Here is a 26505-nt window from a genome sequence, read left to right as displayed (position 1 = left end):
CCAATCCCACTCATATACTTGTCCAACCCGCGCTTGAAACAATCGAGGGACCACACCTCCAGCACGTTACGCAGTAATTGGTTCCACAAATCAACAACCCTGTTACTGAACCAGTATTTACCCAAGTCTTTCCTAAATCTAAACTTATCCAATTTATACCCATTGTTTCGTGTTCTGTCTTGTGTTGATACTTTTAATACTTTATCTTTGTATATCCAGCCATATCTTTGTTATTATTAATGGATTCGTTTTAGATTCACCATCGGGAATCCCTGGTTTGAATTCCGAACGGGACAGAAATGGTTGGGCACGTTTTCTACTTCCTAATATCAGTGTTCACCTAAAAGTAAATAGGTACTGGACCCTGGGAAGGGGACCTCGATATAAGCCTAACGTATTAATACACAGGCTGCCTGCCTGTATATACCTGATTCACCTGAGAACCACTATCTCTCTAGTGACATCGACGAAAACAGGAATCCGGCCGCTTGTTGAATGTCCTGATGACTGTGTCCAGCTGGATTTTAAAATTCAGCAGCGTTTTGGCATTTACGGCTTCAGTGGATAAGATTGATAAAGATTAAGAGATGTAGTCTCCGTGGTGTAGTGGTAAGACACTCGCCTGGCGTTCCGCGAGCGCTATGTCATGGGTTCGTATCCTGGCCGGGGAGGATTTACTGGGCGCAATTCCTTAACTGTAGCCTCTGTTTAACGCAACAGTAAAATGGGTACTTGGATGAAAAAACGATTCTTCGCGGCAGGGGATCGTATTCCAGGGACCTGCCCAAAACGCTACGCGTACTAGTGGCTGTACAAGAATGTAACAACTCTTGTATATATCTCAAAAAAAAAAAAAAAAAAAAAAAAATTAAGCCACCCAAGAGGTAGAACGGGCATAAATAGTCCGTAAAGAGAGCGGATAAGTGGTTCATGGGTTTATATAACCTTAAGGGCTATATACTGCTTTCCAAGTAACTGACAACACGCTGGCACCGTTTTTGCGCCAGGTAAGTCCACTATGGGCTCATCATAGCCCGTGCTACTTGCCCCGCGCATGTGCCAGGTAAGTTACGGGCTCACCATAGCCCGTGCTACTTGGAACTTGTTCCGAGTAGCTGAATCTATAGCAACAACAACAACTGACAACATTGATTCAGAAGGCTTACAGAATGCGACAAACGAGTTATATTTGTAGGAGTACTACAAATGGTACTCGCCATACCAAGCGACGCAGTTTGACGGAATAGATACTTGGTCACTGGTTATGATAAACACGGTCAAAATGGCAAATTGGTCTTCATTTGAAAAGTCTACTAATATTAATATGCAAACATGTATGCATCTGTGTAAAGGGAAAATATGAAATCTTTCAGGATAAATAAAGGATGTCTAAATGATTTCCGACGTCTTTGTACAATGAATTTGCAATGATTTGCTTACACTGTACAAATACATTGTATTTCTTTATTATCTGTCAATTACAATGTCGAATATTTATTACTGATAAAATATTATAAAAACAGAGCAGTAAAGGGGTCAGTGGTGCTGTTCATTCACTTGGTGGATGGGAGTGTCGTCGAGAAGGGTGAGGATATCGGCCACAGAATTGAGATAGAAGAGTGGCACTTGCTTCTGCTTCTGTGGGTCCTGGGTGGTGGAGAGCTGCCGGGCCTCCTGCAGGCTGGTGACGCCGCTCAGCACCAACACCGTCCACATCCCGCACTCGTTCCCCAGCAGGATGTCTGTGTGTAGCCTGGCCGGACGAGTCAGAAGGTCAGGGGTCAGATACAGGGAGGTAGGTTAGGGTCAGGTACAGAAAGGTACGTGCGGTCAGATACAGGAAGGACGAGTGGGGGGGGGAGATCAGATACAGGAAGGAAGGGGGGGTCAGATAGAGGAAGGCATAGCTCAAATGCAGGAAGGAGGGAGGGTCAGGTACAGAAGGGAGGAAAAGGCGAGATACAGGAAGGTGGGAGATTAGATCATAATACCGACAAAATACATCCAATTTATTAATGTTATTACAGTGATGAATGGAACAACGCACACACATATTCGTGGATACCGAGACTGCCATGATAAAGGGACGTGTAAGAGTGGCTGTGATCTACGACCTTCCAGGGAAAAAAACAGGAAACCCCACAGAAATACGAGAACACTCAAAGAGCGAGAACACTCAAAGAGCTTCCACAGATATTCTTCAACAAGAAAGCTAAAAAAATAAAGCGAAAAGCTTCTAGTTATGGAAAAATTAAACCATAAGAGGTATGAACTGAGAAACAATGGATCCTCTGGAAGAAAAATGACGTGAGATTACTGGAACAGGCATTTTAAAGGAAACTGGTAACACATCAAGGAGAGACCCCAAAGGTGGGGGAGATCTACCAGCAAGTCTTGATCTGGTCTTCCAGTCAGACAAGTTGGACATCAGAAGCATATCAACCCATCCTCCTGTTTTAATAGTACTCTTTGGAACTATGTAGTCGATCGTACCAGTGTGTAAGTAATGGAGACCCATTAAGTCACTTTTGTACTATTTTTTAATCGAGTCCGGAAAAAAATCAAGCTAAACCAAACTTAAATATAATACATATGTGTACTAAATTAGGCCTCAGATAGAGTGTATTAGGCCTAGGATGGAATTAGGTTTTATTAGCAACAAATATGGTGGTGATGGTTATGTTGTGGGTGAGTGATGTTGCAGAAGGTGATGTGATACTGATAGACTTGATGACAGCTGGGACAATGAAAATTCAAATAATAAGAGTAATAATAAACCCCAGCACAGCAACAATAAGAATAAACCCATCAAACAATAATAACAAAGAGAGTGTAATAGCTCACGTGTCGCCGATAATAAGGGTCTTCTCCGGCTGAACGCCGTAGCGCGCCTGCAGCATGTAGAACATGTTGAGGGAGGGCTTGCCCATGACGCGAGGCGGCCGGTTGCTGGCCTTCTCAATGGCACTCACCAGGATGCCAGCAGCTGAAATAATGATCTTTGTGCAGGGTTAATGAATGCGGTGTTGGACATCTGAGCTCAGAATACAGCGGAATTGTATTGTGGTGTCGGGTAATGGGGCTGGGGCCCTGCTACAGCAGGCCTGCTACAACAGCATCTGTATCACTATATATATCTTCCATCCCTAATGATCGAGGTGGAGTGTGTTCATGCCACGCCATACTGACCCTCACACCCCTACACAAGTCAACACTATCTTAATTGTTCCTTCCTGTGATTAGTATTACGGGTTCACCATAGCCCGTGCTACATGGACACTTCGTTCTGAGTAGCTAAATCTAAAACAACAACAACATGTGATTAGTAGCATTATAAAATATCAATACCTACTCATCGTTTATACAGTAATAATGTTTTGTTGCACAAATGAGGTATAGATATTCTGAAAGCACTATTGTCACTTCAAGCCTGCTGCAAGAACTCAAAAAAATCCTTACAATACTAGTAGTGGTTTAAGGAAGCCAGCAACAGAACCGGTTGCCTCACCTGGGAGATGGTATCTGGTGCCCGTGACCACGTACTTCTCGTCCATGTTGGTGGCCAAGAACATGCACTCAGGGTTAGCCAGGTAGCTAGTGGCCCGGACCAGTTTGTCGTAGGTGAAGTCCTGGTCAAAGCCGACGACGACAGCGCCTACGCGAGGGTCAAGGCCAATGGTTCCCCGAGCCAAGGCGTTGTATATGGATCCTTCAATTTTTTCAGGCTAGGATAAAACAACTGAGTTAAAATGTTGACCAGACCAAACACTAGAAGGTGAAGGGACGACGGCGTTTCGGTCCGTCCTGGACCATTCTCAAGTCGATTCACAATCGACTTGAGAATGGTCCAGGACGGACCGAAACGTCGTCGTCCCTTCACCTTCTAGTGTGTGGTCTGGTCAACTTACTTTAGCCACGTTATTGTGACTCATCGCCTGAGTTAAAATGACTGCCTTCATTGTGCTGAAGCAACACACACATAAGGATGATAAACAAATGCAATACAACCTAAATTAATTTCAAAGAAGACCAGAGAAATGAAGTCGTAACTAGTAAGTTTAGTTTCCTAGAGATTTCCCCTGATTCGCAGAGGTACTTATAGCCGAGTCTAAGCCGAGCAGTAGTAACATTTAGGAGTCTAATGATTTTATTAGACGATTCATAGATGTGTGGCTCTTCTAGCATGAAGAGTATGATGATAGATGAAATTACTGGTGTCGATTTCACGTTGCCTCAGATCTACAAGGTTTTGTTGAAGTTCTTGGTGTATTATTGCTCTTAGACTGTTTATAGGCAATCTAAGGTTATGATCAACTCCTCATTTGAAGGCAAATTCTTTGGATAACTCATCAGCTAGCAAGGAACTCATCAAGAAGAGCTACACATCTATGGATCATCCAATAAAATCAGCAAACTTCTAGGTGTTACTTCTACTCAGCTTAGACTCTGCCATAAATATGTGGGAACTTTCATTACCTACTGAAGTAGACTTGACAAAATGTAAACTGTCAATTAAATTGTTCACACACCCTCCGCCACTATGTATAACAAATGTTCAAGAAATGTGTATATATTTAATTCAAAATTATCTGCTACCAGAAATTTTAGCCAAATATCCCTTGTTTGCTAACTGCAGGTAGTAACTGATTTATTGTAACTTATCCACCGCTGCCCGCTGGATGGGGGGGGGGGGGCGTTGTGAAGGATAAACAAATCAATTATGACACTAGCTCTCCACATATCAGTTGCTTAATATAGAGATTGTACTTGTGGTCGGTCTCGAGCCCATTGTTGATGTGACGATGTGCATTAAATTTTGTAACTAGTTTATCAAGACTATAACTAAGCAAATATGATTTTGGGGTCAGACCCTGAGCCCATTATGTGCCTCTGTAACCCTTTCCCCTCGCCCACAGGATGGGTATGGGTTGCATAATAAATGAACTAAACTAACTAACACTTCTATCTACCATCGTTCATCATAAGCTCCTCAAATATATAACACCTTTTTTACATTCCTCGAATTTGTCATGGAAATAAAATAACAACTATCAATTATCACGAGAAAGCCCCAAGCTTCTATGACTATATAACATATAATTAAGATGTCTTACCCCTAATCCAATACACTGGATCCCCACAGACTGTATCTCCTGGGCCAGGCCCGGAGCGCCCACCACGTACACCTTCTTGTTGAAGCCGATCTCCTTCAAGTACTGCGCCACGATATAGGGGGCGCTCAGTATGTGGTCCTGTCGGTGTGCTCTACTCAGTAATAACAAGCTTCACAACACATTTGATTATTAATATATTCACAATGAAACACTTTTATAACCAGGCAATATGTATATTGCTCGGACACCCAACCCATAACTATAAAAGTAAAGGAATGGATGACGTTACGGGCCGTAATGAACCAGATGGGTATAGGGTGCATAATAAATGAATTAAACTAAAACTAACATGGACCATTATCAAGACCTTATCGTCACCAACTGATAACGGTCCAGGACGGACCGAAACGTCAGTTCCTTTACACATAGACCTGTGATTTGGGTGTCTAATTTTCAGCCCCGTTATTCAGACTGTCTGCCATACATTGTTCCAACTAAACGAATACAGCAAGAACATCACTATGGGCACTGAATGAGTCTTCCAGTTAGTATATTGAATAGAGATAATAGCTTATTTTGTCGCGTGAGAATATATTTTCCCGTGCAGCTCACCCGATCAACGTTAATCCCCAGAGAGCGACATTTGTCGTAGTAGCTGTCTTGTGTCTTAGTGGAGTTGTTGGTGATGAGGAAGACGTTCTTGCCCATCGCCTGCAGCCTGCTCACCACCTCGCTAGCTCGGGGTATCAGGTCCATACCTTGAGCGCCCTGCCACAGAACACCTGAGAGGTACGTCGAAATCTCGAATAAATATTCGAAATCTTCAATATTTACATGCATTTTTTTCCTTAGTTCAATTAGCCAAGTCATTATTCTGTGACATTAATATGAATAAAGCTGAATTACTTTTGAAAACCTCGTTTGGCGAAAACTAGCTTAGCCACCATATTATTATTATATTGATCATATTTTAACTGAGAGCGTTTTAGCTGGACGAGGTAATTATATATTTTGTTTTTATTTATTGGATTTAAAAATAACGTAGCCAAATTTATCTAGATGGCGTACATGCAGCTTACTAAACTAGATGGAATTACACATCATGCTAAATATTTGCCAAAACTTGTCGAGAGCCAATGACATCACCAGGCAGACAGGTGGGATTTTAGACAATATAAATGACAGGTAAAAGTGTCAATGAAAGAGGTGTGAATCTTAACTTGTCTGACGTCATCAATCTAAATATAACACAATTCCTATGGGGGGGGGGGGGGGGTAGAAATAGCCTAAGCTACTCTCTCCCTTTCAGATTTCTTTCTTTCTTTTCTCAAAAAACATACTTGAACTTGAACTTGATTCCTATGGGGTAACCAATTAACATATTAAATTATAATAAAGATGTACTGAAGGTTCAGATCGACCAGATTGATATTATAATTGTTGTCATGCAATTTATCTTTGATTAAATAGAGACCAGTCTAATAAAGTTGCTAGAAAACACACGCACACACACACAAACTTGTATAAGGAATCATTCAGAACCTTGTATACTACTTATGTCAGACCAATCCTGGAGTATGCAGCTCCAGCCTGGAGTCGTTAGCCTGGAGTATGCAGCTCCAGCCTTGACCTAGTTAAACACAAGACAAAGTTAGAGACGAGTCAGAGGAATACCACCAGACTAGTCCCAGAATTGAGAGGTATGAGTTACGAGTAAAGGCTACGGGAGCTAAACCTCACCTCCCTGGAAGACAGAAGAGTAAGGGGAGACATGATCATCACCTACAAAATTCTCAGAGGAATTGCCATGGTGGATAAAGACAAATTATTTAGCATGGGTGGAACACGAACAGGGGAAAACAGGTGGAGACTGACTACTCAGATGAGCCACAGAGACATGAGAAATAATTTTTTCAGGATAGTTAACAAATAGAGTGTATTGGGCAGTGATGTGGAGGAGACAGATTCTATACCGTTTCAAATGTAGATATGATACAGCCCAATAGGCTCAGGATTCTGTACACCAGTTGATTGACAGTTGAGAGGCGGGGCCAAAGAGCACAAGCTCACCCCCCCCACCCACGCACAACTAGGTGAGTACACACACACTCACTAGCATGATATGACGCCTGTAGTGCAGTAGTCTATATCCTCGGCTCACAATCCAGGACGTTTCCTTTTACGTCCTCGAACAAACCAGTTTTACACAACTCCCCCCATGCACTCCAGCTATGTCAATAGGCCGTTCTCCCTCTTCGCTCTTACTTCATTACACACAGAGATCACAATTGCGTGATGCATCAAATGAACAAATCCACAAGGGTCCTGCAGCCTCCCCGAGGCTGCATGGGATCGGAAGGGGAAAAGTAATGGTGCCCAACCGCTTGCACGGTCGGCGTCATTTATATAGTGGTTGGGATGTATATAGGTCACGGAACTCTCCAGATTTCATACTTGTTGTGATAAGAGGAATATTTAAGTGTGTTTCCGGCGAGTTTTGGCAGCTCTCCACTACATACATAATGGGTGCATACTCTCACACTAAAACAAGCAAGTTACTGTACATTTTACCATATTTCATGTAACGATTGCAAGATGACTTGGTGCACCCACGGGAGACATCTCCCGTCACGCAGGGTGCAGTCGCACCTCCACAGATCTCCACAGATGGCTCAAAAGGGCCACCACTTACGGGCTATTCATGCCCGTGCCACCTTTTGGGTGGCTTAATCTTCATCAATCAATCAATCGACTTGGTGTAGATATTTGGGAACAAAATATAAGTGCATAGGCCAACAGTATAACAAATGCGACTCTACATTTCTTATGGAATTATGTTTTTTCACAGATCTTTACAGGACAATTATTAGGTCGATTAGACTACACACAAAAACAGGCTAAACAGAACTTACCTAGAATTTTACATAAAGGTGTCTGAAATCACGGTGACTAAAGCTACTTAAACCATTCAAGGAATAACAACATGCTAGACTGAAGGCACATAGCTGTCAATAATGAAATACTCACCATCACAATCAAGTAACACTGTGTCTATTTCGCCCAAGAGCTGCTGAAGGGAGTCTTTATCCATAGACATGGGTAGGGAGTCCATTATTGCGGTAGTTGGTTAGTTGAGGGAGGCGAAGGTGTGAGGAGAGCACGTGTAGCTCCAGCCAAGTCTGCTCTCTAAATAACTTGTGAATAAGCGGCCCTCCGGCGGCGAGCCACCGCTGGCTTTTATCATCTCATTCACTCAACACTTGAAAACTTTTCCTAAGTTATTCATGTTTGTATAAACGTATAATATTAACACAAAAATTGTCATCAATATTATAGGCTATTTTAAAAATGGACATTTTTCCTACCAAATTAGTTTGCCAGTGATTTGAAAAGATTATTAGCAAATTATCTCAAACTCGATTGTATTAAGGTTTATTCCCTTTAAGCTAAGCTGGGTAACCCTGCCCTTCTCTTCACCTGGTAACTACCTTTACGAGGAATGTGCATCAACGTCACCCAATTCTATGCTATTTATAGTTGGCTGTATATAATCAAATATGAATCAGGCGCGAGACGTGCAGGGGGTGGCGTGTTTAAGATGCGAGACTCAAGCATGTGTTAAAATTTGATCACATGGTTTAATTGGAAATATTCATGGGGAAAATTGAAGCTGTGTACGAGGCTAGTCAATTTGTTAACTACCAATACCTTCAAGTTACTGTCTAGCCGTTTATGTAATAACTTTTATATTCATTTCATAAACATGATGCTTTTTGTGTAAAATTATATGAGCAAGAAATGCCGAAACCATTGATTGTTCAGCCCGTCCTCTCGAGCGCTCCCAACGTCACTAAACTGACGTATTAAGTTACTGAACCTAACCTAACCAACCCTCCCCCTACACACACACAAAACGGCATATCACGTCAATTTTGCGAGCCGCTATGAATTTTAGTACATTGGTTTTTGGTCTTGGGGTGATTTAAGTCAAAATGAAATGTTCTATTCGAGAGGGCAGGTTGATCTGCCGCCAGAAAGGGAGAGCGTGACTACATAGATTAGTTGTGCTTACTATGGTGGTTCCGATAAAATATTTGTCCATTTCAGAACATTTAGATGCAAGGGAGTGTGATATACATGTATTAAGACAAAGACAAATATAGGCAATATCAGAGTATTAGGCAAAATAGAGGGAGTGAAGGAATTAATAAAAGGAGAGCGGAAGTAGTATTGGAGATGATAGAGAAAGGAAAAAGTTGAAAGTGAAGAAACAGAGGCTGAAGGAAAGGAGACGAAGTTTAAAACCATAATCTTATGTCATTTCTCTCCAGACAACCTACCAATTTGGTTTTATTTTTTCCCAATGTTTTGACTGCTATGCTTGTCAACGACACAGGTCTAATTTAAGAGGGTCTGCCCTGTTACTATCTTTGTAGATTGGAACTACATTAGCCTTTTTTTTTTTTTTTAACATATCTGCCAGGACTTGCACACAAGATGACTGAAAACTCAGTTTAAGTAGAGCTGAGCTCAGATGCACATTCTCTCAGAACCCAAGGTGAAACTATCAGGGCCAACTGCTTTGTTTGTACTTAATCCTTGAACATTTTATCCACTGTCTCATGTACCCTTGTGCCGTGCTGCCCATGTATGGTTAAAAGAGTTCAATGGCATCTCCCAAGTCATAGACCACAAAATTTAGTTCGTTGTTTTCCCATCATATGACTCACTTACACATTCCATCGAAGATCTCCATTGATGATTTCGGAATGCTATTTATGTACACAAGATTCTTTACTTAATATATATTTCATATAAAAATGAAGACTATTTTGTTTGGTTTTGGCTCCTATTCACAATGGAATGCTGACCCTGGCAAGAATTACTGTAGATAAATGATTGTTTTCCAAACCTTTTTGTTTTTGTTCCATCAGGGTGGCAACTGATAACTGCACTTTTCAATTTCAAAATCTCTACACTGCAAAAATAATCTGTATACATTAAACTTAAAACTATTTATTCATGTTATGCTAATAATTAGGGTTTTCACTTTTCTGTAATATTTAAATTTAATACAAAATAAAACTATCTTTATAAAAGGTTGATCCAAAAGAGACATATACGAAGAATCTTTACTTAAGAGCCACTTAACAAAAGTTACAGACCTTTTTCAGTAACAGCATAGATTGAACATCTCCTTGATAAAATCTTTTGAGATAAATATAAAACTCTTTCAAGGTATTAAAAGGGCCTGAAAGATTTCGAGGACTTGTGGAACCTTAAATAAGTTGCCACCTATTTTTTTTATTATTTTTTTTTTAAGAGTTTCAAGCTTTTTCTACAAAACTATCCCTCTGGGTATATTAAAAAAAATTATTTACTTTCATCAAACACAAAAAAAATAAAATTTCATGTGAAATTAAGAATGAAAGTTACAAAAAATATACCAATAAAAAAATAATGGAAGGGGTGGGGAGGGGGGCTCAAGAAGAGTATCATTGAGCCATTGTGCAAGGGGAATGGTCTAATCCCCTACTAAAAACCATAGAAAAATAATTTAACATACACGTGGCAAAGCCAGAAGTGATGGGCATTATGCATTACATATATTACACGAAGCGTACTTCCCAATGCAAGTGTTAAAAAGAAAACCATCATTCTAAAGCCCATGCTGCCAGATTCCAATGCGAACCGTTTTGAAGACTTTAAATATGTTTCGGGTTAACCGCAAACCAGAAATAACTTGCAGTATAGTATCTAAGAGAAATGTTATTGGAAATGGAGAAATCATTCCTCTTTTCATCAGCAGGTGAACTGAAGAAAGTATTCGACATCCAATTCTTGTTTATAAAAGATAGTTTGTTAATGTCAGTATATCCTTAAAAGCATGCTATTACAATGCTCGAAGCCAACAGTTTCATATGTATACAATAACAAAAATTATAACTTAAAACACATACCCTCTGATAAAGGAGGAATCAATTCCCAATTTTACATGATTTTCAATTTACTGAGAACAAAAGGCAGTAAGTAACAGCCATTTTAACAATATTAACAAACAATATCACTAATTTATTAAAAACCTTTAATCTGACCATCCCATGGGGGAAAATAAAATTGAAGCACATTTAAATTGCTTAAAATAGATAAATACGGATAATTTTGAACAAAAAGGCCTCTTACAATATTTACATAAATAATGATCCAAGTATTTAAAGTAAAACATTTATACAAACAAATGATCGCTAAATTTCACATATAATCTAAAAAAAAAGAAAAAATGAAAAACAAGAATTTGTGGCTTCAGTACTAAATAAAACAATAAAAATATGAGAGATTTAGGTAAGCTGGTTACCACTTTTTCTTGTGTTCATCCATACTAACTCCTCCAGGACCAAGGGAAATGAGCATCAACAGGCCTCCAATTACTGACAATGTCTGAAAAAATTAAAAAATTTATTGCACTTCAGCAATTGTATCTCTTCTACAGATTACAATCAATCCTCCAAAATTATAGTACACATTACAACAGAGGCATCTGTGCAAAATATTTTCACATGGTACAAAATGTAGACTTATCTATGTTCAACAATCCATATGGACCAACCTATTCCAAGAGCTTTGGCATTTTTCACTTTTCCCAATCCTAAATGACAGACCATGTTTGGGCATATCAAATATACTGTACTGTACTATAGCCAAAATTATAAACCAAACATTTTGAATAAACATGAAGGAAAGACAAGAAAAAACCATTTAAGGATTGCGTTTTTTTTACTTTTGAATAGTCTAATAATTCAGTTAATCTCTGCAGGCAGAATGTGGCTATTCAGTACAAAAATAATGTATGCAAATAAACACAAATTTGCTATACTAAAGCGCTTGCTTGGGGCTCTGCGAGTGGTTTGGCCTGGGTTCATATCATGGCCGGGGAAGACTGACTGGGTGCCAATCCTTAACTGTAGCCTCTGTTCAACTAGCAGTAAATGGGTAGCTGGTGGTTAAACAATTTGGTGGGTCATATTCAGGGGAAAATTTGGATCAAGGGCCTACCCGAAACGCTATGCATACTAGTGGCATTACAAGAATTGACCTCTTGTATACATAAAAATAATATACACACACATCAAAAGGAATCAAGCCAGGGAGACTGTAGCACCAACAAAGTCACAGGATAATCAAAAGGCAATAAATATCACTAAGGATGCCAATATGAGAACAAACAGCGCATAAGGTGAACAATATTAAAGGTATCCGACTCGCCAAGGATTCTATCAAGGGACAAGTGATCGCAAGGGACAGGCAGAAACCAAGACACATTCAACAAAGATATGCATGACTAAGTGGGACAATGCAGTTTGGACAACAAGGAGCAAGGCGGTGCTTCATTAAGTGCCCGTGAGTTAAACGTGTATGACCAATATGAAAACCTCACCAGAGTCGTTTCCCACCGCTGGTTACGGTAGTAGAAAGGGGAGGGGCCCCAAAGAGAACAGGCTACCTTTAAGAGCACACAGTTTGTTACCAGTAACAGAAGACCAATGACCCTGCCAACAGGCACAGATCGAGAAAGGCTCGAATAATAAAGAGACCTGCAAACTCGCCATGCCACACATTGAACATGTTCAACTACTTCTATCTCAAAGTTCTTTGTATAGCTGAAACTTGACTGACCTAGTCCCAACCAGTGCACCATGACACCTAATAGCAGGCAGGGGGGAGGGGGGGGGGGTTCAACCCACCAATTGGGAACCACCAATAGAGACTTCCATGTCAAGATGCCTGGTTTAGCTTTACTACTGCTGGTAGAATTTTTTTTAACTACTTAAAGGACGAGATTTTTCAAACAAGATGAGATTATATACAAGGCGAGGAGGAAAAGGAGATGGTAAGCCACACCCCCACGTCAAATATATACAAAGTCCTTTAGTATGAATGTATTCAGTCTTACATTTTTTAATTTTAAAATATTCAAATCCGAGGGTGATCAAGACAGCATTAAACACCAGGCTAAACTTTATTTTTACGCTATGAACATACTGCCATAAGAATCCTGTACTGTAACTCTTATTAATCCTGTATATGGAAATATGAATTTAAATGATAAGAATCAAAAAACTAAAATAATGGAAAAAAAAAGGGGAGGGGAAGTCAACCCATATAATTCAAATTAGTGAGCCATTACCGTCACTTTTTAATTTATTAAATTCTTTTCCCCCAAAGCCACCTAAATATTTAAAAATTACCTCAAATACTCTTCAATTAGTCTCTGCATTTCATCAAAATTCAACAATCATCCCACTCATCTAGTGGAGATTTCTTCTGCCTCTTTCCCAGGCCCATGCCCCCTCAACCCATAGTTTTCAGAAGGTAGCACTGACAAAAATATATTCTATTCATAAAATATTGGAGGGTCTGATTACAATTATATTACTGATTTTTTTTATAAAGCCACTATTACACCAGATTTCACCTGCTACCTCTGTTCACCTAGCAGTAACTAGGTACCTGGGAGATGGACAACTGTTGTGGGTTGTGTGACAACCTTCCTGAGGAAGGCCAGTCATTTGCCTAGAAGAACCTCAATCAACATAATGGAATTCCAGGTGGGGATCGTCAGGATATGACCAACATTTTCACTGGCACCATGACAATGAAGTCATTAGTGGGAACTAATAAAGAACAAATGTAACTTTTTAAATGCTAGTGATTAAAAAACAATCTTTGGGAAGCAGCCAGCATCCTTAATAAAAGGAACAATGCTACACTAGGAAAACAGTAACTTCATAGCAGGAATATAAATTGTAGCCTTTTTATCTCTACAAGTGTTGAAGTGTATCCTCTGAACCGTTTTAGCTATTGTCATGAGAAACGCAATTCACTGTGACAAATCTCTGTGTACTAAATAGCATTAAAATTGGAGAGGGTGCTGGAAACCACCTGGGTGAACCAAAATGGAATGACCCACATTCAGAATCTACCTTTATTTCCCTGCTGCCCCACCCACCAGAGCCAAACAGGACAGGACAGGTACACAGGTAACCATTTAAAATCCTCAATGAAATCCCACAAATCAATAGAAATACCAACATCCCATGTCCGATTTTAGCTAGAAATGGCTCACCGATTGATTCTGCTTGGCCTCATAAAACCCTTCAAAGATTTCTTCTATACCCCTTTCCACAAGACTGATGAACAGGCAGCTTACATGCATTCTAATATGCAAGAAGTTGGAGGATATTGATCCATAACACGTCAAAATGTCATTAAATTAACAAACAAGGGAGAATGGTTGCAAGCTTAACAAATCACATTGTATGTCAGAAAACAGGATATGTTTTTTCCCCCATAGGGTTATAAACCCATGGAGCCACCTACCCACTGAAGCCATAAATGCCAAAACACTGCTGTAATTGAAGATCTAGCTCAATAAAAATCATCAGAACAAATGAAGGAAACTGTGACAAGCCGCCAGAGTTCTGTCCTTGTCGAGGACACGAGATGGTGGCCCTCGGGTAAATACATTTATGTTACCCACTTTTTATGATACTATACCCCATCTACCAAAATCTGATTAAAATTTGTTTAATCCTTAAAATAAGGTCAATGTTTTATTTTGCAATTGATGGCCTAAGAATTATTGTAATCATTTTCTATACACTGTACAGTATATTTACCAAATAATATTATGCAAAGACCAATTACTATATTAAATTGGAGATTTTTCTCCTACTTTCCATTATATCTTATCTCAAACCAAAAATATTAGAAGTCAGAATATTAAGACATACCTGGAAGAAGTCATATTTAAGGAAATCTCTCATAGGTTTATAAGCTGGAATAGACCACCAGGCATTAACGTAAATATTGAAGACGTTCAGCCACAACACCAGCATAAAGGCGCTCAATTTTGTCTTGTATCCCACAGCAACAAGACCCATCAGGAGACCTCCAATTACTATTTGGAATATCTGGAAAGGAAACCAGTTAATATTATTACAAATTTTGTACAAATATAGCATTTCAGTGATGCAGGAAACGTTGTAAGGTGTACAGTGCCTTTATGAACCTGGAATGTACACAAGACCAGTGAGGCATGGGATTATAGAGGACACCAAGACTGGATGGTTTGGGAAAAATATATTTACACTTATTGAAGTGATTTAATATTTATAAACTATCCATTTACCATTTTACGATGATCTCTGTACAATACTGTATTCAGTAATATTTGGGTGAGAGTACATACCAAAATTTTGCAGTCCTAGAAAGCTGACCATTTGCCTAGTCTTTCCCCATGTCCCCAATTTCAAGTTCTTAATCCACAGCAATAAGGAATGCAAATAATCTTAGGATAATCACAAAACTTTTGATGGTCTTACCTGCATGATTGAGAACTCTAGTCTAACTAAGGTCAGGAACATAAACACTAGAAGGATTCGCCCGCCCAACATAAGGTATGTCTTGGGCTTGTTTTCCCCCAGGGATGGAACGCCAGCGAAGATTGTGCGTGCTTCCTTTTTGCTCTCTGCCAGGACAAGAGCAAGACCACCTACTAATGCCAAATTCCGAAACAGGAACTGCAAATCCCATAGAATCTGATAGGCTATTGTCTGTAAAGGAATAAAATAAATTAATATGTTGATTCATTGTACTAAAGCAGAACTGCTTCTCATACAAAAATACCGTCTTGTATTCAAAGAAGAGTTATCAACCTTTTTATCATCAATACTATGCCAACTACCTAACTACCCATGAGAAGCAAGTGCACTGTCATATATATATCTAAATGTTTAAGTAATCTACTGTACTTGCCCATTGAGATGGATTTCACTACCTATACTTTCAGCCTGTTTCAGTTTCTTATTGCCAAAATTGCATATGAGCACAGTAATCAACATTTCTATTTGGTGCATTTATGTTTCAAGCTTTCACTCTAATCTTCTCGTTTTACCTCTAGAAAAACTCTGTCCACTATATTCCTGTTATTATCTTGCAATGTCTCATCTGCCCTTCTCCCCTTGTGTTATTAGACTAAATTCCTTTATTATAAAAGGTACCAAATGATGTTCCACGAGCTTTACAGATATACCTACGTGTACAAGGTCTGCAACTGTACTTTCACTTTGTTCCAAATTTATTCTCATACTAGCCACATGTTGTCGAACCACAGCAACCCTCCACACCATTTCCCAGTCCCCCCCTCCTCATCCTCCCCACCATTCCCCCGTCCCCCCCCTCTATTCCCTCATCCCCTCGTCCTCCCCACCATTCTCCACTCCCCCGTCCCCCCACCATTGCCCTCTCACCCGTCCTCTCATCCTCCCCACCATTACCCCCTCCCTCATCCGCTCGTCCTCCCTACCATTCCCCACTCCCTCGTTCAATGTGTTCCCAAATGATCTAATGCTACCATCATTGAAAAATAAGTTAAAAAAAATGAAAATGAAAAAATAAAAAACTATACTCACGAAATGAATGGTACAGTAAACAACACAGCTCATTTGCAACGTTATGTCACAAAATAATTGAATCAAAGAAAATAAATCAAAATCTATGAAAATTCAATTTATCAATGCAATCCAAAACATTGAAATGGAATCTTAACATTTAGAATAGCTTGTGTTAGTTTTACGGCCAACAGATGGCGGTTTTTCAAGAAAAGTATGTTTTTACCTGTCACAGCTGTGGTATGTATATAGTTGGTCTATAAAAACCACGTGCGTATTCAAATGCAACGTTGTGTCAAAATTTCAAAGTAATCAGTAAGGAGTTTTTGGAGATTTCCCTCGCATGAAAAACAAAGTTAAAAAAAAAAAAATCATGTTTTTACCTGTTACAGACGTGACACTGATTTAGTAGGTATATAAAGACGCTCATATGTGAATGGAACGTTGTGTCAAAATTTCAAAGCTATTGGCGAATAACTTTCGGAGATTAGCGATTTTGAACAAACGAACATTTACATTTTTATTTATGTAGACACATGGCAACTAAAAGTTGGATTAAGAAAAAAATATGCAGGAGTACAGTACATTAATTATTTTATGCACAAAATGAATCACAAGTAGTAAATGATTTTTTAGTATGGGATGCAATAACCTTTTATCCCATATATTAACACTTTTGCGTTCTCCGCGAAGGTCAGGGAAACAACCGTAAGTGCTCACGGCGTTTTGCCGCGTAAGCGTAAAAACAAAAGTGTGTATACTCTTTTTACTCTCATGACCTTAGTTCTCGAGCTACGTATTTCATTTTGGTACCAACGTGTTCGCAATAAAATTCTCTAGAAGAACATCAGTAAAAAAAGTCACGAAACGTATAGGGATACCAGCACCAAATAAATAACTACGAAGATATTTTGGTATCAATGGACTCGCAATGAAATTCCCAACACGGTGATATGAATATAAGCGTAGAATAATGATTGCGGCCCGCCCGCAAGAGTGTGGGAAGTGGTGAAATTGTTACCCGGTGTCGGTGACGGGACGACGCAAGGCGCTTTGAAAGTTTATACTTATTTCATTCTCATGACATTATTATTCTATGTACGTCATTCATTTTTGTGTCAATGTGTTCGCAATAGAATGTTCTATGAGCCCGTAGGTAAAAAAAGATCAACAAAGCGTAAGATAGAATAGCGCCAAATATAAAACAACGCTGGAACATATCAGTGAGAATCAAACACACACGAAATGTTTTTACTTTTGTTATGTTTGTGAACCTTTCATGAACTTATTGTACCATGCAGCCTATTGGTGAGAAAGAGAGCCTCATGGCACGCAGTTTGAAACAAACCCAAAGTAAATTGGATAAAAATTGAATTTCATACAAATATTTTAAAAGAGGACATAAGTTTATGTCCACTATGCGGTAGTGTTAGGCGAAACAGGACTCCTCGGTGAGTCCGGTTAGCGCGAAAGTGTTAAGTGCATTTAAATATACTACAAACTTTCACTTTCACAAAAAATGGTGAAATTTTCTCCAATTCTTCAGATCAAAATTGTGAACAGATCTTTCAATGCGAGATCTGTGAGCAAGATCTCAATCATCTCCCAAATGATCTTCTCAATCACGGTTTAAATTTTCATGGCCAATCAAAAATTATTATTTAATGCCCCAAATCATCTTTTATTACTGTACTGGTATGCTAGAGTTCTCACTTCAGGCTACTATCTTGCTTCATATTAACTACAGTAATAGTAGTTAACATTATCCTAGTACCATACCTCAATTACCCCCCCCCCCCCCCCCCCAAAGCATTACCCTGTTACCGCAATTCTAAAAATGAGCATGAGAACCACCTAAACTAGAATATCTGTGTTCGAGGTTAGAAGCCAGACACTACAGGAGCATTTCTCAAGCTTTGTACCATGAAATAATTCAGTTGTACTTAATAAAATCTGTGTTTAGATAGTTAACTGAAAGGAGAATTTGGCCGATCTTGATACTGTTTATATAAAAAAAATTACATTTACACATGTTTATAATTAGCCTATTTATTCCTATCTCTTGCAGAACCCCTAGTTACCTTAGGGTTCTGTAGAACCCAGGTTAAGAAACACTGGTCTACAGTGTTATGAGAAATGCTCAGTCCCTCCTACAGTAAATTTCTGAAGAATTAGTAGTACATTTGAATGTGAATATCAAAACTTGCAACCGAAAGCACAGTTCAATATTACTTTTAAGTAAAAATCTTTTTTTCCTTGGGATGATTTATGTAAAGTTTGCTTTATACTTCAAAATTAACAAAGCCATACTGAAAATATTTATATTAAATAAAATTTATATCAAACTACTATTTTCACCTTTCAAGAATAGATTCAATGCTTTAAATTACACAAATTTATACTTCTCATTTTTGACTTACTTGGAGAACAACAATGAAGAGAAGTAATCCACATGCAACTTCAACTTTCTTGCGGAACAGAACCATGAACACACCTCCAAGCTGTCCTACCAGGTTAATGAGCACAAAGACTGTTGCCAAGAAATACCCACAGCCCCACGAGATATCCATGTACTCCCGCTGCTCATGCCATTGCCACCACATGCGAAGTCCATCTTCAAGAAATGTACTCACTAAGCACAGGCGTGCAATGTGAGGCAAGTAATTTTTAGTGTAACGTAGGAGCTGAAACAAAAACAAAAACACAAAATTAATTGATTGTTGCATAAAAAATTTACCATACGTCTATCCTAGTAAGGTACACGTGTCTCATTACACACCATACACTACTTTGTTAGAAACTGGGCAGAGAATTTTATCACTGCCACAAAGAACAAATTACAAAACGGGTTAACTTAAAATTTTAACTTGACTACTGTATTATAGGTCTATGGTGGTCTTTGTGCCAACTGATAACATTATAAACACTATGAAACACCACTGTCTCGTGTGGTATGTGTGTGCATATCTGGAACCAGTTCTAATATTTTTCAAGAGTAAATTATTATGCATCTCTTACCTGCATTCTAGGGGATACAGATTTAACATGTTTAGGGAGTCCCAATTATTTTGAAGTACAGTATTATTGAGTGGATTCTAGCTCTATCAGATTTTTGCATGCTCTCCAGGTTAGCAATTTTTCCAGCTTTGAATGGGGCTGATAGTGTGCAACAATATTCCACTAGAGGCCACTAATGTCTTACAAAGTAACATTGGCATGGCATCTCGTTTAGAAGGTTACTCATTAAAAACATCCTTAAATGTAGGGGCTAAATTCTAGCTTGCCCTCTATCCTTTCAGGTAGATGTGTAGTATTTAACTGAAGGGTAACATTGGGACATCTAGAAAGGCGCGCACACAAAAAAAAAAATAGCTGAATATTTGCCACGAAAATCAAGAAGTACAGTTTCTCAAAATAAATTTTAGCCAAAGCATGCTAAGAGCATACTGTACTACATTATTCATTATTATAAGATATGTACCCTGGCTCCCAAGAAACAAGAATTGGCAGGTCTCAGTCCTTTTTGGGCAGTGCACATAGACTCCAACCCTTTCAACTAACATACCAATTGAGCATATTTTTTAAGTTAAACATACTGCTCGTCTATGTTGGCTGGAAATCTGCTTCACTCTTCTACCACCTTGTTGCCAATCAATATTTCCCCACATCCTTCCCGAATCTCATGTACTCCAGCTTTTAGTCATTGTTATAGATTCTGAACAGCCCTGATAAGATTATTTCTAGACTGTCATCACAGCTTTCTTATTGATACCTATCATTGAAGACAGTGATCATCTCTTCTTACCTACATCTGTTTCAGAAATGCAGGGAGAGTGCCTATAACCTCTCCTTGTATGGGAGATAAATACACTAGATCAGTCTTGTCACCCTACTTTGTATTTTTAAAAGGAATTTATGTCCACATTAATATGGTGACCATAATTAGAGGGGTATTTTAAACAAGACTTCACCTGGGCCCGGTAGTCTCAGTAATACAGTAGGGTTAGTTCTTGACTTGGAATTGGAAATTCATAGTCCAGATCCCAGACAGGACAGAAATGGTTAGGTGCATGTCGTAACACTTAATGCCCTTATTCACCTAGCAGAAAGTACCCAAGAGGTGGTCAACTTCTTGTGGGGTTGCATCCAGGGAATTATTATATAAGTGTAATTGAGGGAATATGAATGTGTATTTATTGCCGACACATCTTGTTATAAATCAAAACATTCAATACACTTACATGCAGACACTGCTACAAAGGCCTTGTGTCAATGCCAAGACCAAACCTAGGAATTATTCAACCAAATCTGGAAGCCATTCAAGTTTAGGACCGTATGCTTGAAGTTTGACTGCATTTCCAACGTTCCTACCTAATTGTGCTATGTGGTGAAGCTTTTCTGTAGTTCCACAGAGTCCCCACAAGGTTGCACGTAACCCCACTTTAGTGTCATATACAAACCTGACAATACAGTACTGTATTGCTGTTTACCCTAACGTCCAAGTCGTTAACATATTTTGAACATCACAAGGCCCCATAACAGACCTCTGGGGCACACCACTATGGTGACATTACTCCGATTTCCCTCCGTTTATGCCAAATCTTACTTCCTAACCTTCAAGCAATCTGATCAAATTGACACTATACCCTCTAGTACCACAAGGCTCACCCTTCCAGATCAGCCTCCCATGGGGGTACAATGTCGAAGGTCCTACGAAAGTCACAAGACGTTTGTTATTGCCATTAACTGCCTTTATTACACTTCCTTAATACATAAAGACAGCAAGGTGCCTTTATTATACTGTATATAGTAAATAGTATAAAAATTAACTTTTACTATCACTCAAGTAACCCTTCACATATGTTGTGGTCATTATTAACACTGGTTGCAATAACTCCTTTGGCGTCACACATTTTTAAACCCCTTTGCTCGTCTTTGGCCCATGCTGCATGGAGTCAGCATATCACACTACAACCAATTATTACAACTGCAAAGCACTAATTATAAACACTAAACCAGTTATTTGCCTACAATTAATGATACCGATCATGTGCAATCTACAATAAGTTTTTCAATTTATAATATATCAATTCGTCATTTCAGGTACCTTTCCAAGCAGTTTGTCGAAAGTAAATACTTAACTGCTGTTGTTGAAACCTGCGGGAAACGTGTTCCCAAAATTCGAATAAAAGGGTTCAACATCTGGTTTATATAAACCCACCGACACCTGCACTACGATAACGCATCTTCCGGTCAATTAGCCTCATAATGACCCACATTTTGAGAGTTGACCCAGTAGTTAGTGGCGGCCAGGTCAGCAAATCAGGTCAGTCAGCTGGAGACATCTGTCAAACTACCTTACCGGTGTGTTCTCACTGGCTTCCACCATCGCCACGTTCTGCCCTACTGCCAGTGAGCTGCCAGGACAACTGACACACACGAGAGCTCACCTGGTCGGCAAAGTCTTCCGCTCTACCCAAAAATTCATTTTGGCTCTGCATTTCTAAAGGTGTGAAGCGCCCCGTCCACTTTATCCCGAGAGTGTTGTGCTACTGCCCAGTCGTTGAGCTCCCGACTAATGCACGGATCCTTCTCCTCAAACAACCATCCTCAAAAATTTTATAAGTTGATTTTGTTATCTATGTATGCTTAAAAAAGTGTTATCTATTATTCTTTCTCCCTATGATTGTCCCCAAATTAAAATGACAAATAGCCAATAGTGCTTGCCTTTCAACTGGACTACGTCACTGTAGACCCACTTGTTGGTATTTGTTCCACAGGACGAAGGGATAGGTAAGCGGGAAGGGTAAATATAGTGTTTTTTAACTCATGCTACAGCGATTAGCTTAGTAGACTGTAGGATAAATAAAATAATATTGCAACAAGTGGTTAAGAAATGGTAGTTGGTCGTAAGCCACCGCGGTACTCTCGTCTGCCACGTTATCCACCCCAAGGCCACGCGCCAATTTCAAAATTATTACTCTTCTTTTGAAGTTGAGGGGTTCAGGAGTTCAGGGGTTCAAGTTCATGGGGTTCAGTCCCTGAGCTCATTATCTGCCTCTGTAACCCTTTCCACTGCCGCCCACAAAATGGGTATGGGGTGCATAATAAATGAACTAAACTAACTAACTTTTGAAGAGAAAACGTGGCGTGCGCTTTCCATTTCTTATTTTATGGGGACATTTGCAATGGGAACATGTAACCCATATGCTCTATAATCATGAAACTAATGAGGATTATGAATAGTTATAAAGTTCATTGATGACCTCCAGAGTCCTTCAATAGACTGAACTTTAATTTTTAAACAATCTTATACGGGAACAAACTGACGAATCATTGCATGTGTTCATCTAATAATTAGCTACTATGGTATTTTTCTCTCGCATTTCAATAACAATTAAAGTAAAGGAAAGAGCTTTCTTAGCCTGGAATAAAATTTAATGGTTGAGGAGTGTATATAAGGTGCGGGGTGGGGGTGGGGGAGGGATTTCCGTCCATGTGTTGGGGATCCATCCTCAACCCAGCCTCATCACCTGCCCACCCTTATCCCCTGCCCACCCTCATCACATGCCCACCCTCATCACCTGCCCACCCTCATCCCCAGCCCACCCTCATCACCTGCGCACCCTCATCACCAGCCCACCCTCATCACCTGCCCACCCTCATCACCAGCCCACCCTCATCACCAGCCCACCTTCATCACCAGCCCACCCTCATCACCAGCCCACCTTCATCACCTGCCCACCCTCATCACCTGCCCACCCTCACCACCGTCCCACCCATGTCACAGGTCCACCCTCATCACCAGCCCACCCTCACCACCGCCCCACCCATGTCACAGGTCCACCCTCATCACCAGCCCACCCTCACCACCCTCCCACCCATGTCACAGGTCCACCCTCATCACCAGCCCACCCTCCCACCCATGTCACAGGTCCACCCTCACCACCGCCCCACCCATGTCACAGGTCCACCCTCATCACCAGCCCACCCTCCCACCCATGTCACAGGTCCACCCTCATCACCAACTTTGGGTTGAATTGTTCCCATCTGGGGCTTTTAATAAATTTCTCACTTTGCCAATGCCTTTCCTGATTATGTTGCATATTATGGGAATCTCTCTTAATTCGTGACTATGAATGGTGTAACAGTGTGGCAACCAAATCTAGCATTACGATGTATGCAGATGGATGTCTATGGCATTGGAGATGGTCTGAGGTATATCCAGAGTGTTGGTCACTGAATCATTGGAGTTTGACTTTAGATGCCGAGTGATTGATGAAGATTAAGCCACCACAAGAGGTGGCACGGGCAGGAGTAGCCCGTAGGTAGTAGATGTTTGGGAGTGAATGTGATCTTTGGTTGTGTAACTTCTTTAAGTGTCTCTTGAGGTTTGGGCTGCGATGTCCGGCCACTTCATATCTGCGTTTCCGACCGTATTAAACCCAGATTTGTTCCTTGCTCCAACAAGAAGCTTGCTTAACCGGTTCAGGATTTGTGGTTGGTGACTAGATTTGTGCATGTTGTGTGGGATTAATGGACACCTTCAATTTCTTGCACTAGAAGTCTTGAGCAGCTATATTACTTTTAATGCAATTGCTACATGTATTTCAATATATCTTCATCTGTTAACAGACAGTTGGAGGAAAGCTGGTTCCAGTAATACAATCCAAACTCTAAGTAAGTGCTTCTTCATAGTATACTTTATTATATATAACAGTAAGGTTCTTTTGGATTTGTGTTTTTAATAGCTTATCAAAACCAGATTGATGACTTCATAAATTCTATACATTTTACTAAATTTATGTCCTCTAATATGAAACTTTTCTTATAGACGTGCTCTCATAGCCAGCCTGGAAAGCATGTTGCTCCAAGTGACTGTAAGAGTTCACTTCCAAAATTTGAAAACTAACCTGAAACATCGTCTTCGGTGGCTTTCATCTCAGGATAACATCTACTCATGTTTATTGAGCAAATATGGCTGTAGAATATCTTAAAGTAAACACTAACATGGTCCCAATATCTTTGCAACCTGCAAACACTACATGACCTAGTTGCTGCTAGTAAAAAATAAAGTTCCCTCACTTATATTTTTTTATTTACCTTTGCCCTAATTTTTTTATATCTGAAATGCTCTATGTATTAACGGCTTTAGGCACTGTACTTGTTACCCGAATTCTCCACTGTTCATATACTGTTTGTGTGTGTGTTTACTCTTGCGAGAATAGACATTATCATCATCTTTATATGGACAGGGGACTTCACTTCAAGACTCACATGCAGAATATAGCCAGAAAGCCTCAAAGTGTGTGTATACTCTCAACTTGGATATTATGTCCCCCACTTTGCTCTTTTTATTCTACTATTCAGTAATCTATCTATATCTAACTCACATAATCATATCCGTGCATGCGGTTCGACCACTGCAAACTACCTCAAGTCACATATGCTCAGAAAAATACTAACAGAAAATGTTGCTTTAATGCTGGTCATCTTCACAAACTAGTTTTTCATGTGTGGTAAATGCAGTATTTTAAAATACTGTACTGCTAATTTGACAGTATCAGAAATATTACTTGAAATATAAGATTTGCTGGCATGTGACCATTATTCTCAGACTGGGCTGGGAAGATGCAGAGATAGGAGGGAAAACAGAGTTGTGAGAGAACTGCAATTAATTTTATTCCTGCAAAGAACCCTATCTACAGTGTTTTACAAGAAGCTTGTTGTGGTGAGGGGGCTCATGTAAGATTCCCTGGGCTTTTCAAAAATATCCAATTAAATACCAACATTGGCATGATCATTCTGTACCGTGTTACGACTGGAGATGGGGGATTTATAGTGCAGGCATGTGTGGGAGAGGGTAGGATGGGCCTCAACGCAGTTGATGGAGCAAACTTGGGGAAAAGATCACTCTCTTAGAATGTCCAGGGTCACCACATATGAGGGACATCTCACTACTGCACTTGAGAAATCATGCACCAATTTCCAGTACCTACTGAGGGAAGTAAAAGATGCAGTTCTCAAAGAAAGATGAAACCATTCCAAGTGACAAGGCAGTCACCATTGGAGGTTAGGGCTCAACTCTGCCAAGGAAGTGGGAAGGGACTAGAAAGGGTCAATTGGGGCTATGGAGCCTGATCTTCCATCACTGTCTCCAGGGATTGGTCGCCCACCCCATGAGCATGTGTTGGAGAAGTTGTATCGTTTACCATATACAGTATCATCTTTTCAAAAGTTTAGGTTACGAAGTCAAGGAATACCACCACCTAGATCAGCAAGGGAGGCCAAGTACTGTTTGTAGTACAGTACAAGTACTGGCCAGTGCAGGAAAGAATGCACTGTCCAAAGTGGTGCCTCCTTTTTAACAGGGAAGTTCTACTGCATTGTACATTCTACATTAGTGCAAAGACCTCTTTCTCTCTCTTGCCTCAGTCTAGACACCCCACCAACCTCCAAGGGCAGCCCCTTACAGGTGACACCCTCCAGTGGGTAGTCCAATGACCCAAACAGAAATCCTACATTTGTGCTATTTTGCACGTACAATGCCCAGAACGGTAGGAGAGGTGGCAAAGGCAACCTCCATCAGTTCCATGGATTCGTATCTGAACATCCTGATCAAGACAAGGCGAAACTCTTGAGGGAGTTGCACACACAGAGCCCAGGCAGCCCCCACCGAACCCAGGAAGTTGTTCATGAGCCCCCTTCACCATGACAAAGCAAAATTTTTTTAAGTATGTAGAAATAAAAGTATATATCTTGCATTGGTGAACCAGTTTGCTTGACACTTAAAACTCTGTAACTTGATTAGTTAAGTTAGCCTCAATTATAAATCTTGCAATCTGTAAGAAGAGTCTAAGGTTGCTGTGCTTTGAAGTCAATTGAACTGGACTGCTGAACAAGATGGGTCATATGTCTGATCCTCAAATAGTTTGAGGTTT

General features: G+C 39.9%; 2 protein-coding genes and 1 long non-coding RNA gene across 4 annotated transcripts; 1 reads left to right on the top strand and 2 right to left on the bottom strand.

The window, feature by feature from the left end:
• Window positions 1–1390: 1390 nt before the first annotated feature.
• Window positions 1391–8320, bottom strand: LOC123770726 (glycerol-3-phosphate phosphatase). The gene is made up of 6 exons (XM_045762852.2): window positions 8142–8320; window positions 5727–5896; window positions 5115–5252; window positions 3509–3725; window positions 2845–2986; window positions 1391–1753 (listed from the first exon to the last, which is right to left on the bottom strand). The coding sequence occupies exons 1-6, from the start codon at window positions 8224–8226 to the stop codon at window positions 1537–1539; spliced, it is 969 nt and encodes a 322-aa protein (XP_045618808.1). The 5' UTR covers window positions 8227–8320; the 3' UTR covers window positions 1391–1536.
• A 1914-nt stretch (window positions 8321–10234) lies between these two features.
• Window positions 10235–22174, bottom strand: Surf4 (Surfeit locus protein 4). 2 transcript variants are annotated; one of them, XM_045762853.2, is made up of 5 exons: window positions 22015–22174; window positions 18985–19248; window positions 15497–15727; window positions 14906–15085; window positions 10235–11552 (listed from the first exon to the last, which is right to left on the bottom strand). In XM_045762853.2, exons 1-5 carry the CDS (start codon window positions 22063–22065, stop codon window positions 11466–11468), a joined length of 813 nt encoding a protein of 270 aa, XP_045618809.1. In that variant the 5' UTR covers window positions 22066–22174; the 3' UTR covers window positions 10235–11465. The 2 variants fall into 2 exon arrangements, with proteins under 2 accessions (XP_045618809.1, XP_045618810.1); XM_045762854.2 differs by having other exon boundaries at window positions 21927–22034.
• A 108-nt stretch (window positions 22175–22282) lies between these two features.
• LOC123770928 (uncharacterized) lies at window positions 22283–24652 on the top strand. The gene is made up of 3 exons (XR_006774417.2): window positions 22283–22357; window positions 24200–24244; window positions 24399–24652. It is a non-coding gene; the product is annotated as an uncharacterized lncRNA (long non-coding RNA).
• Window positions 24653–26505: the final 1853 nt, after the last annotated feature.

Source organism: Procambarus clarkii, chromosome 56 (genome assembly GCF_040958095.1).
Source record: "Procambarus clarkii isolate CNS0578487 chromosome 56, FALCON_Pclarkii_2.0, whole genome shotgun sequence".
In the NCBI taxonomy this organism is placed as follows: Eukaryota; Metazoa; Arthropoda; class Malacostraca; order Decapoda; family Cambaridae; genus Procambarus; species Procambarus clarkii.
The sequence above is the reverse complement of the archived record's forward strand: the minus strand, read 5'-3'. Positions and strand labels throughout refer to the sequence as shown.